Below are 13,456 nucleotides of genomic sequence, written 5' to 3'. Positions count from 1 at the left end.
CAGCGCTCACCTGACCGCAGAGACACAGGTACACAGCGCTCACCTGACAGCAGAGACACAGGTACACAGCGCTCACCTGACAGCAGAGACACAGGTACACAGCGCTCACCTGACCGCAGAGACACAGGTACACAGCGCTCACCTGACAGCAGACACACAGGTACACAGCGCTCACCTGACAGCAGAGACACAGGTACACAGCGCTCACCTGACAGCAGAGACACAGGTACACAGCGCTCACCTGACAGCAGAGACACAGGTACACAGCACCCACCTGACAGCAGAGACACAGGTATACAGCACTCACCTGACAGCAGAGACACAGGTACACAGCACTCACCTGACAGCATAGACACAGGTACACAGCGCTCACCTGACAGCAGAGACACAGGTACACAGCACTCACCTGACAGCAGAGACACAGGTACACAGCGCTCACCTGACAGCAGAGACACAGGAACACAGTGCTCACCTGACAGCAGAGACACAGGAACACAGCGCTCACCTGACAGCAGGGACACAGGTACACAGCGCTCACCTGACCGCAGAGACACAGGTACACAGCTCTCACCTGACAGCAGAGACACAGGTACACAGCGCTCACCTGACAGCAGAGACACAGGAACACAGTGCTCACCAGACAGCAGGGACACAGGTACACAGCACTCACCTGACAGCAGAGACACAGGTACACAGCACCCACCTGGCGGCAGGCACACAGGTACACAGCGCTCACCAGGCAGCAGAGACACAGGTACACAGTGCTCACCTGACAGCAGAGACACAGGTACACAGTGCTCACCTGACAGCAGAGACACAGGTACACAGCGCTCACCTGACAGCAGAGACACAGGTACACAGCGCTCACCTGACGGCAGAGACACAGGTTCACAGCACTCACCTGACGGCAGAGACACAGGTACACAGCGCCCACCTGACCGCAGAGACACAGGAACACAGCGCTCACCTGGCAGCAGAGACACAGGTACACAGCGCTCATCTGGCAGCAGAGACACAGGTACACAGCGCTCACCTGACAGCAGAGACACAGGTACACAGCGCTCACCTGACAGCAGAGACACAGGTACACAGCGCTCACCTGACAGCAGAGACACAGGTACACAGCGCTCACCTGACAGCAGAGACACAGGTACACAGCGATCACCTGGCAGCAGAGACACAGGTACACAGCGCTCACCTGACAGCAGAGACACAGGTACACAGCACTCACCTGACAGCAGAGACACAGGTACACAGCACCCACCTGGCGGCAGAGACACAGGAACACAGCGCTCACCTGGCAGCAGAGACACATGTACACAGCGCTCACCTGACAGCAGAGACACAGGTACAAAGCACCCACCTGGCAGCTGAGGTACAGGTACACAACACTCACCTGGCAGCAGAGATACAGCGCTCACTACACTAAGATCACTACACTGGACCATGCATGAGTCTGCACCTGCCCTGTCTACTGATACCAGGTAATGAAACATCTTTGTGCTAACAGCCAGGAAGCTATCTATCTATCTATCTATCTATCTATCTATCTATCTCATATCTATCTATCTATCTATCTATCTATCTCATATCTATCTATCTGTCTATCTCATATCTATCTATATATCTATCTATCTATTTATCTCATATCTATCTATCTATCTATCTATCTATCTACCTCATATCTATCTATATATCTATCTATCTATCTACCTCATATCTATCTATCTATCTCATATCTATCTATCTATCTCATATCTATCTATCTCATATCTATCTAGCTCATATCAATCTATCTAATTTCTTTCTATCTATCTATCTATTAATCTAACTATCTCATATCTATCTATCTCATATCTATCTATCTATCTATCTATCTATCTCATATCTATCTATCTATCTATCTATCTATCTACTGTCTATCTCATATCTATGTAACTATCTATCTATCTATCTATCTATCTATCTATCTAGCTCATATCTATCTATCTAATTTCTATCTATCTATCTATTAATCTATCTATCTCATATCTATCTATCTGTTTATCTATCTATCTCATATCTATCTATCTATCTATCTAGCTCATATTTATCTATCTATCTATCTATCTATCTATCTATCTATCTATCTGCCTATCTCATATCTATCTATCTATCTATCTATGTCATATCTATCTATGTCATATCTATCTATCTGCCTATCTACTATCTATCTCATATCTATGTAACTATCTATCTATCTATCTCATATCTATCTATTAATCTATCTATCTCATATCTATCTATCTATCTCATATCTATCTATCTCATATCTATCTATCTATCTATTTATCTATCTATCTATCTCATATCTATCTATCTATCTATCTATCTATTAATCTATCTATCTCATATCTATCTATCTATTTATCTATCTATCTATCTCATATCTATCTATCTATCTACTAATCTATCTATCTATCTATCTACTAATCTATCTATTTATCTATCTATCTCATATCTATCTATCTATATATCTATTAATCTATCTATCTCATATCTATCTATCTATGTATTTATCTATCTATCTATCTATCTCATATCTGTCTATCTATCTATTAATCTATCTATCTCATATCTATCTATCTATCTATCTATCTAATATCTATCTATCTATTAATCTATCTATCTCATATCTATCTATCTATCTATCTATCTATTTTTCTATCTATTAATCTATCTATCTCATATCTATCTATCTCATATCTATCTATCTATAGATCTCATATCTATCTATCTCATATCTATCTGGCTTATATCTATCTATCTCATATCTATCTATCTAATAATAGAACATTGTGCTATAGTCATGTTGTGATACCAGTACGCGTTATTGGAATGTTGGTAGAGGAATGAATGAATATTGCATCGTACTGTCATTGTAATTTTAGTTCATATGAGTGAAATTGGGAGAAGAAAAAAATGAAACTACTTATGTATATTTATTTATTGAGGAAATGATTTTGCTAAATAAAAGATTTCTGTTAAGGAATCAGAGTACTTGTAGCGATGTGGACCAGATAATTATTGCAGTGGCATGGAATTGAGAGATAACCGATGTTTGGATGGCTTGCTGTCCCCTCTTTCAAACCAGCGTGCCACTGAGTCTCTAGGTGCCAGGATGGAGGAGATCGGGAGCTTTTGGTGCCCTCCCCATACCCTGGTCCTGCAGATTCTTATTTTTTACTGTAGTGCGGAGTCTGAGTGCCGGTGAGCTGGTGACATTATCGTGCACGGATACTTAATTATTACCAGAGCAATTTACCATCGCTACGGTATGGAGACTGCTGTCCCTGCAATCAGTGACACTACTACCGAAGTAGCAGTGATACATACCACCTCCATGCCAGCCATGTGACCTGAAGCCATGTATGCACACAGCTGCTGGACGGTCTCTGTGTTGGCGATGCAGGGATTCACTCGGATCCCTCTTTGCATCCCCGGATCTCCTTCCCATAGTAAGGAGCGGGGCTCCCGGATACAACACCATCTGAAGATTGCATTGGTTCCCGCACACATACTCTGAAAACGTTCCATTTTTGGGGTCTGCTGATTACTAATAATGAATGGACCCGTTACTTAGACCATGCAGATACTAGCGTTTCCGCATGTGTAACCGGGCCCATTAGGAGATACTGTAGGAGTATAAACTCTGCTAAAACAATTTGCCCATTTCATCAGCACAGGCTACAGGTCGTTTTATATCCTCCCGACCCAACGTCTGCCCTTTTCTCAAGCCACATCTGTCTAGAATAAAAACCAGGTGCCCGTAGAAGGAGAACGTCTCAGCCTGCATCTGTCTAGAATAAAAACCAGGTGCCTGTAGTAGGAGAACGTCTCAACCTGCATCTGTCTAGAATAAAAACCAGGTGCCTGTAGTCGGAGAACGTCTCAGCCTGCATCTGTCTAGAATAAAAATCAGGTGCCCGTAGTCGGAGAACGTCTCAGCCTGCATATGTCTAGAATAAAACCAGGTGCCCGTAGTTGGAGAACGTCTCAGCCTGCATCTGTCTAGAATAAAAACCAGGTGCCTGTAGTCGGAGAACGTCTCAGCCTGCATCTGTCTAGAATAAAAACCAGGTGCCCGTAGTCGGAGAACGTCTCAGCCTGCATCTGTCTAGAATAAATCCAGGTGCCCGTAGTCGGAGAACGTCTCAGCCTGCATCTGTCTAGAATAAAAACCAGGTGCCCGTAGTTGGAGAACGTCTCAGCCTGCATCTGTCTAGAATAAAAACCAGGTGCCTGTAGTCGGAGAACGTCTCAGCCTGCATCTGTCTAGAATAAAAACCAGGTGCCCGTAGTTGGAGAACGTCTCAGCCTGCATCTGTCTAGAATAAAAACCAGGTGCCTGTAGTCGGAGAACGTCTCAGCCTGCATCTGTCTAGAAAAAAAGGGGAACATGGCCTAGACATGACCTGGACATGAGGAAAGGGTATAACACGTGTACAAGAATTACACTGATTCTGGTGAGAACCTACAGAAAACAGAACTAGACATGAGATGTACTAAGCTTTGGAGAGTGATAAAGTACCAACCAATCAGCTCCTAACTGACATTATTAAAACACAGTCTGTAACGTGACAGTTAGGAGCTGATTGACTGGTACTTTATCAGTCTCCCCTTTATCACTCTCCAAGGCTTTAGTGCATCTCCCCGCTCGAGTGAATCATAATAACTAGACACCAAATTATTATTATCTTTTTTTTTTTAGTGATCTCAGACTTCAGAGCCTGATTCACTACGGATCACAATTCTGCTTGTACGCACGCAGCTCAGTTGCTAATATCGGCGGAGATATGTAAATGTTTCCATTCGCAATGCGATCGCAGCCTGACATAAGGACGCCCACTTCCCCTTACGCACATCCGTATCCTTTGGCAAAATAGCAAAACAATCGGTAACATCGGACCCAGACGCACACTTGCACAAACCCTGACCTTACTCAGGAATTGCTAACAGCCACGCACGCTATGAGACATCAGGCTGCATCTGGTATCGCAGTGGATAATTAATGCACGCCCCTGTAACTCCGTTGAAACGCACTGGCACGCCTGCGTTCGCCTGGGCCACCCCCCGCCATCACCCACAAACGCCACTTCCTGTCAATCACTCTGCCATGGGTCTGAGTACACACTGCAAACTCATTCCTGATCGCAGTGACTGGTTCGCGCACGAGCCCTGCATACGCATGCGCAGTACACAACAACCGGTCGATTGCGTGCACCTTAGCACTTGCTATCCGGAAAATCGGGGCCTCAGGCAGTGTATTGTGTGGACAGTGCAGTCATTTATTGTAAGAGCAATAACGTATTTTATTTATTATGTATTTAGTAACAGTTTCTTATATAGCGCAGCATATTCCGTTGCGCTTTACAATTGGAACATTAATAGAACAAAACTGGGTAATAACAGACAGATATATAGGTAGGAAGGCCCTGCTCACAAGCTTACAATCTATCCATACTCAAACATGTAAAACTCAATTTAAAATTTTAAAGCTAAAATACTACAAATATTAAAATACACATACACACAAAAACACAATACTAACATGTCAGACCAACATCAGGTAGACAAATGAAGATCTCTTTCACAGATGGGGATGGAAAAAGCACAGACAGAAATAGACTAGGAATAAAGTAAGAAACCAGCTGGACTTTATCTATTTTGTGGCTAAGGAGTATATTTACTAAAGTGCGGGTTTTTAGAAGTGGTTTTGTTGCCCATAGCAACCAATCAGATTCTACTTAACATTTATCTAGCACCTTCTAGAAGGTAATAGCTAGAATCTGATTGGTTGCTATGGGCAACAAAACCACTTCTAAAAACCTGCACCTTAGTAAATATACCCCTAAATGTAGACTGATGTTCTGTAGGAACTAAGGGGTAAATTTACTAAGATTGGAGTTCTATTAAGAAGTGATGTTGCTCTTAGCAACCAATCAGATTCCAGGTATTATCTTCTAGAAGGTGCTAGATAAATGAGAAGTAAAATCTGATTGGTTGCTATGGGCAACATCACTACTTAAATAGAACTCCCATCTTAGTAAATTTACCCCTAACAGTGTTTTCAGCAAAGACACACAATACATAATGTAATCATATTAAGCTTATACATACAGTATGGATGGTGTGAATTGAATATTTTTAAGACGTAAGATTTATTTTAAAAAGCCAGACCCTGAGTCCCATTATTAAGGCTCCCGTTTTGCCTGCGGCTGTATTTTCTATTAGGCTGGCCAATAAATTAGAAATGAGCAGCTTTGCTTCCCCTCTGTGACCACGGGAGCCCCAGACGGTGCTGCCCTAATTACCATTTACAGGGCTCTTTGTCAGGGTCATCTGTTAGAGCAGGGGATTGTGGGTACACCGAGCAGGGCCTGAAATTACACAGCCGCTGGGTTCATCTGATGCCTGATCTGATGTCTGATATTTCCATGTTATTCGGTCAGATCATTTCTAAATGTCAATGTGCGATCGTGAAAAAAAAATCTGTGAAAAAACAGATAAAGCTGCAATTCCAGCGCTACCTGAATTGACGCAGTGATCCCACGCTATAAAATAGCTCAGACCTAACCAGGATGTAATTTGTGATAAAGTTATCGTAGGACACTTTAATGTGTTGCCATTAAAAAAGGTAGCTCTCTCTAGGAATTATAGACATGACTGAAGCATGAGGCACAGAGCCTCGTGCCTCACTCCCATTGATGTCAGTAGCGGGAAACTTGATAATCTTAGTGTAAATTCAGCCCTCATTTTGGGTCACAATATCATGGATTGATATATTACTTTGCATATACCCTCCAGATTTCCATGGGCACATAAGCCCTCAGCACACAGCCCTCTAATAACCCATCACCATGAACAAATATGGCTTCCATATGATAGGAACATAGAATGTGACGGCAAATAAGAACCATTTGGCCTATTTAGTCTGCCCATTTAGGTCCAGTTTATTAGGGTTAGGGGTTAGGGATGGTTTAGGGGTTTGGTTAGGGTCAGGGGTTAAGGTCAGGGGTTAAGGTAGGTTGTTAGGGGGTTAGGGTTGTTTGGGTATTAGAGTTAGGGTATTAGTGTTAGGAAGTTAGGGTATTAGATTTAGGGGTTTGTTAGAGTCGGGGGTTAGGGTTGTTTGGGTATTAGTGCTAGGGTATTAAGCTGGGTACACACTGGAGTGATTTGTACCCGGACGATATGGCGGGTGCGGGAGCGTGCACATTGGCCGTACACACTGAATGATTTGGCCGATATGTCGTTCAGATTTGCCCGGAAACTAAATATCTGGCCGTTATCGCTCCAGTGTGGCTTTAGAGTTATGATATTGTATTGCATACAATTTGTGTGTAACATATAATTATATTTTCATCCCCACAGTGACATCTTGTGATTGGATTTAATGCATGTTGCAGCCTGAAACTGAAAGCAAAACGGGAACAGTTCTTCTGATGACTAAGGCCCTCATTCAGAGCCGCTCGTTAGCGGCAGTACGCTCGTTCCGAGCGATGTTTGCACATCTGCGCATGCGTACGGTTTTTAGTACGCATGCGCGAACCAGTCAGTGCGGCCGAAAATCGTTGGTACGCAATATAGCGAGTGCCTGCTATTTTGAATGACAGAATGAGGCGTATGTGGGTGGTAACAGGGGAAGGTGCTTGAAAATGGGGAGTGGAGATCCGAACGCAGGCGTGCTTAAAGGTCAAAACGGGCGTTTTATGGGTGTGTATATTTAAAACAGCAGCGTCATTGTTCACGTCACTGGGTTATTTTATAGCCAGAACTGCTCGCAAATTTGTGGTAGCAAACACCAACCACAAGAATAGCGAGCAGTTCATACGCTGGTCGATGTACTCGATTAATCTAATAAATAGCGGACATGACGTAGGATGCGAGCGGCCAGGGGGCGTTTTTAACAAATAAACGAGCGTATGTTTTGCTCGCTCGTTCAGACTTAGAGGTGTGAACAGACTGCAATGTGCGTACGGATCATTTGAATAGCCACCCCTTGTTTTAAAACGAACGACCGCAAATAGCGAACGGCTCTGAATGAGGGCCTAAGATCCCTATTTACTTACTATTTCAAATGTGGTTGTAGTGTGATATTTTCACTCCCGCATTTCGAATTTAGGAAATATCATAGGAATGTATCAAAAATCACTTGCGATAAAGCTCTGTCCCTGTGAATCCCCTCTGCACACTTCTTACTGTATTTTACGCAACCCAAATCCAGGAGTTTCCAAGATATGCGAATGACAGAGCTGGGTGGATTGGGGGTGTTCCCTGTTAAATACAGATTAGGCGCTGGACAGTGCTACTGTATGCAGTGAAGTGCCAAAACAAGGTTTAACTTTGCAATATCGGATTATAAAATAAGATAACAAAGGTTAACTTTAATTTCTACTACATTAGTCTCCTTTCAATAACACTTAATTTCTGCACACCTGTATAAACAACCTCAAGCGTATTTATATAAATACCAAGTCTTCTCAAACTGTTATCTTTGTCTTATCCAGGGCTCAAAAATCCCCAGAAGAGAAAATGGTACATGAATCTTTTTGCCAGCAGAATTCAATTCAGCAGCCAAGGGCAGATAAGCATCAGACTAGGTCATGCAGTGAGACATGCCACGCAAAGGAGATCCTACAAAACTTAAACATCTACAGACAAAGTGGAATGTTCACCGATGTAGTCCTTCAAATAGAAGGTCAAAGCTTCCATTGCCATCGCGGGGTCTTGTCTGCAACTAGCTCCTACTTCAGAGCTATGTTTGGAGGTAATCTAAGGGAGAGCCACCTCAGCGTTGTGAACATTCAGAAAGTATCAGCCCAAACTATGAGCTTTCTGCTGGACTTCATGTATGGGGGAAGTCCTATGATTCAAGAAGACAATGTAGAGGATATCTTGCAGGCCTCAGATCTGCTCCACATCTGCCACTTGCGAGATGACTGTGTGAAGTTTCTCGACGGCCAGTTAGACCCTTCCAACTGCGTCGGCATCATGAAGTTTGCAAACATGCTCTCGATCCCTTCTCTGTCTGAAAAAAGCAAGAAGCTGATGTTGGAAGGTTTTGGGGAGGTCTCCTACCATGAGGAGTTCCTGGAGTTGAGTAAAGAGGAACTGATTGAGTGCTTGAGGAACGATGATCTGGTGGTGGACAGGGAAGAAGTTGTCTTCGAAGCTGTCATGAGGTGGGTGAAGGGAAACAAAAGCATGGAAGCGAAAGACCTGAGGGATATTCTGGAGCATGTGAGGTTGCCCTTGCTGGACCCGGTGTATTTCCTGGAGAAGGTGGAAATGGAAAAAAGTATCCGAGACTACCCTGAGTGCTTCCCTCTGCTGCACGAGGCTCGGATGTACCACATTCTTGGAAAACCTCTCAACTCCCAGAGGGTGAGACCAAGAAGGTAATAATATAGCCATTATTCCAATATAAATGTAAGACATGAATAATATTCACCTAATGCGTAGTTTGATGAATTTGCTGGTGATTGCCTAATATTTTCCTAAGAAAATAGCTTGCTAACTTTTTTCTTCAAATACTACAGTAGGTGACTTGTTAATTTGTGTCTCACCAAACAGCCTTTCATGACTTCTGAGTCAGAAATCCAGAGGTCAGCACACAATAAAGTTTACAATATAAAATCTTTGGGTTGGACTTCAAAGTCCCTATTCCATCCATAGTTTTTCCTTCCTGGTGTTGACCGAATGATTGAAAATTTGCTTCTACAAACCCCAGTTCAACATGTGAGGAGTTTATCTGCCGAGAAGAATACAGTCAATACAATCACTTTATAGTATAAAGTGTGCTTTATATAACTATCTATATATTAATAGCACAAGGACGACTTTTATGAGTGACATATTTCTCTATGATGCCCAGTGTCAGACTGAGACATAAAGGGTGCACCAGGGAATGCAGTGGTAGGGGTCCAAGCTTAAAGGTTGTGGCCAGCCACTAGCAGGGGTCTGGCTATCTACAGCAGAGGGACTTGACCAAACATTACAGAGGGCATGCAAAGACTAGAACCCCTTTATAAAAGATGGGACAGGAGTGTGTCAGGACCACCCACTTTGATTGTCAGGAGGGCTAATCTTGGTGTAGTTTCCATAGAAATAAATCAAGAACCAAAGTTCACCCATGATCCTGCTCCACCACTAGAGGAGGGTGTGGGGCCTTCAGACAGACCGGGAATTTTCCCTGTACCCCTGTGGGCCAGTCTGACCATGATGATGCCGTTGTCTGAGCAGGGTACATCATATACCAATTTAAAGGTCTTGGTCCGTAGATGCTGTAATTGGTTGCTTCATTTCGGAGTTACAGTATGTGGCAAAATGCCCCCCCCCACCATTTAAAATGCATCACCATTGTGCTCTGGAAACTGTGTCAGTTACTGAACCCTCCCTGTGCACCTGCTGGGTTACCTGGAATATGTGACCTGCTGGGAAGTCTGGAAACTGTGACAGTTATTTGCAGCCACATATATCAGCGCGTCTTGTGAGGACTTCAATCAGCCACTGCTATGTTAATTCATTATTCATTTCACATCGCATTGTTTACACCAAACATGCCTAGAGGCCGGCCTCGAGGATATCGATGTGGTGGAACCCTTACAGATTGCCAGGCTGCACAATTCAAAGATCTTAAACAATGAAAACAAGATCAACTGATACGCCCCTTGCATTAGACATGACATATTCGCCACAATACTACTCTTTGGGTCCTACGGATATACAATGTGTGACCTGTGGTGCCCAACACTTCTTGGTAGATGAGATTAATGGGCATTTTTCAGACTGCTGTAACAATGGAAAGGTTTTGTTGCCCAATGTGGTTGTTCCACCATATTTACCAGAACTCTTTAGGACAAATACCATCAAATTACAGACTCATTATCCATAATAACCCCAGTAACTAATATGCATATTATCCTCTTTAACCAAGGTGGTTACCACCGGGATTTCCTTAGTTATGTATGAATCTTGTTGTTTTCTTAAAGCAGTGGTAGCCATCCCTGGTCCTCAAGAGCTACCAACGGTGCATGTTTTGCAGGTCTCCTCACAGAATCACAAGTGTAATAATTAGCTCCACCTGTGGATATTTTCAAATGTGTTAGTTAGTAATGAATACACCTGTGCACCTGCTGGGTGGTCTGGAAAATGTGAACTGTTGGTAGCTCACGAGGACCGAGGTTGGCTACCCCTATCTTAAAGTGTACATTTTAGCTGTTTTTTTTTTTAATGAGTCGGCCTAATTCCTTGCAGGTTCATGGACTTGTCGGAAGTGATAGTTATCATTGGGGGATGTGATAAAAAAGGTCTCTTAAAACTACCCTATACGGGATGTTACCATCCGAAGAGTGGGCATTGGACGGCACTTACCAGTATGCCAGGGTGCATCAAATCCGAATTTGCTACCTGCACACTTAAGAATAATATTTACATCTCAGGTAAGTGATTCCTTCATATTTGCCCATATTTTATCTTTTAGATTATTAAGGGAATGTGAATTGTAAAAGCTCTGAGATTGTCGCATTTTTTGTTTGTTTGTTTTTATTTGAAGAAAACCGCAAAAAAAGAAACCTAAGCAAGACAAAAAATAATTTTTTTTTTACCCTTTGTGATTTCTAGAGATTGTGGTTTGAAAATGTTTGTAAAATAGAACTTTAGTAAATCCCCTCCCAATGTGTAAAAATATCCATCCATTTACTGATCAATTTTACCATGGAGAGAAAATAGACTGGTGCAGTCAATTTATTTATTTATTACCAGTTATTTATATAGCGCACACATATTCCGCAGCGCTTTACAGAGAATATTTGTCCATTCACATCAGTCCCTGCCCCAGTGGAGCTTACACTCTATATTCCCTATCACATCCGCACACACACACTAGGGTTAATTTTTGTGTTGGGATCCAATTAACCTACCAGTATATTTTTGGAGTTTGGGAGGAAACCCACGCAAGCACAGGGCGAATATACAAACTCCGCACAGGTAGGGCCGTGGTGGGAATCGAACTCAGTGCTGTGAGGCAGTAATGCTAACCATTACACTGTCTGTGCTGTCAATAAAATATTGATGAACAAGAAGTTATAATGCCAACCATTGTCTTCCCCAGGTGGTCACATAAATAACAGAGACATGTGGATGTTTAACACCCAACTGGATTACTGGGTCAGGATCGCCTCGTTGAGCAAAGGCCGCTGGAGGCACAAAATGGCGGTACTGAATGGAGAAGTAAACAAAAAAATTTGCAGACAAATGTTTATTTATTTTTTTATATTATAACACATAAAATATAAATAATTGAAAAAAGTGCAAGAATAGTTATAAAAAAAACAACAAAACAAAAAAACAATTATGTTCCTTAGATCTACACTCTTGGTGGATTTGATGGTCTGAAGAGGCTGGATACGGTGGAACGGTACAACGCTTTCACTAATGCCTGGTATCCCATTGCCCCCATGTTGGAAGCTGTCAGCTCTGCTGCTGCTGTGTCCTCTATGAACAAACTCTACATCATTGGCGGTGCTACAGAGGATTGTGGGAACTCGGATAAGGTACTTTTCCATCTGTCGAAATTATGCAGGCAAGTTTCAGTGCTTCTCAACAGGTCCTCTGCTTCCGACATAAACTTGTAGACTGCAAGCTCTCCTGGGTAGGGAAACAGTTCCTAACTAAAATAACTTGTGCTGTGCTATCATATAGAGTAAATATATCATATTATAAAGATTTATTCCTCAAAGGTGACCTATACATTACTAGTATCCAAAGACACAATCGTATTAAATGTTTGAGGTAAGCGGTGACTCTCATGTACAGTCGGTAGTGCCAGGTGCAGGACAAGCTATAGATATGGCAGCTCGGATAAGAACCTTTTCATTGCGTTTATCTAGGTGCAGTGCTACGATCCAGAAAATGACATCTGGACATTAAAGACTCCAGCCCCCTTCTCCAAGAGATGCATCAACGCTGTGGAGTTGGATGGGATGATCTACGTTGTTGGGGGTCTCCTGAGCGCAATCTTCACTTACAATCCGGAGACGGACGCATGGAGCGAAGCAGCCCCTCTTCCTGCTCTGGTCAGTATGTTATCCCGTATATATAGGGAAAGGGGTTCTGGGAAGCCCTAAGCACTGGTACCAAAACACTGTATTGATGGAGAGATGAGGCAGATAAGACTCCACTACAATTAAAGAAATCAGTAACGGGATTATATCCCAAAGTAGTAATTACAAAAAGGTGGTGCACCCATGAGAGTGAAATACAATATAGGAGAAAAAAAAGGAAAGTACTCTCTTTTGCTGGGTGACAGTATCTGCCTCTGTAGTTTAAAACTTAACTTTTAATAAGTGTATAAATATAAAAAGGACTAACAAGACTAGACAACAAATAACAGAGATTGAGCTGAATATTTTAG

General features: G+C 42.7%; 1 protein-coding gene across 1 annotated transcript in view; it reads left to right on the top strand.

The window, feature by feature from the left end:
• The first annotated feature begins 1,446 nt into the window (after nt 1–1,446).
• The window catches only part of LOC148508799 (kelch-like protein 35), a 44,277-nt gene continuing 32,267 nt past the window's right edge, over nt 1,447–13,456 (top strand). Inside the window, exons 1-6 of the mRNA XM_088444005.1 lie at nt 1,447–1,484; nt 8,550–9,440; nt 11,299–11,483; nt 12,155–12,273; nt 12,408–12,596; nt 12,933–13,118. Coding sequence (XP_088300131.1) covers nt 1,447–1,484; nt 8,550–9,440; nt 11,299–11,483; nt 12,155–12,273; nt 12,408–12,596; nt 12,933–13,118 — 1,608 coding nt within the window. The remainder of the gene's footprint in view (nt 1,485–8,549; nt 9,441–11,298; nt 11,484–12,154; nt 12,274–12,407; nt 12,597–12,932; nt 13,119–13,456) is intronic.

This window comes from Taudactylus pleione, unplaced genomic scaffold (assembly GCF_031769625.1).
Source record: "Taudactylus pleione unplaced genomic scaffold, aTauple2 ptg000344l, whole genome shotgun sequence".
Classification (NCBI taxonomy): Eukaryota; Metazoa; Chordata; class Amphibia; order Anura; family Myobatrachidae; genus Taudactylus; species Taudactylus pleione.
The sequence above is the reverse complement of the archived record's forward strand: the minus strand, read 5'-3'. Positions and strand labels throughout refer to the sequence as shown.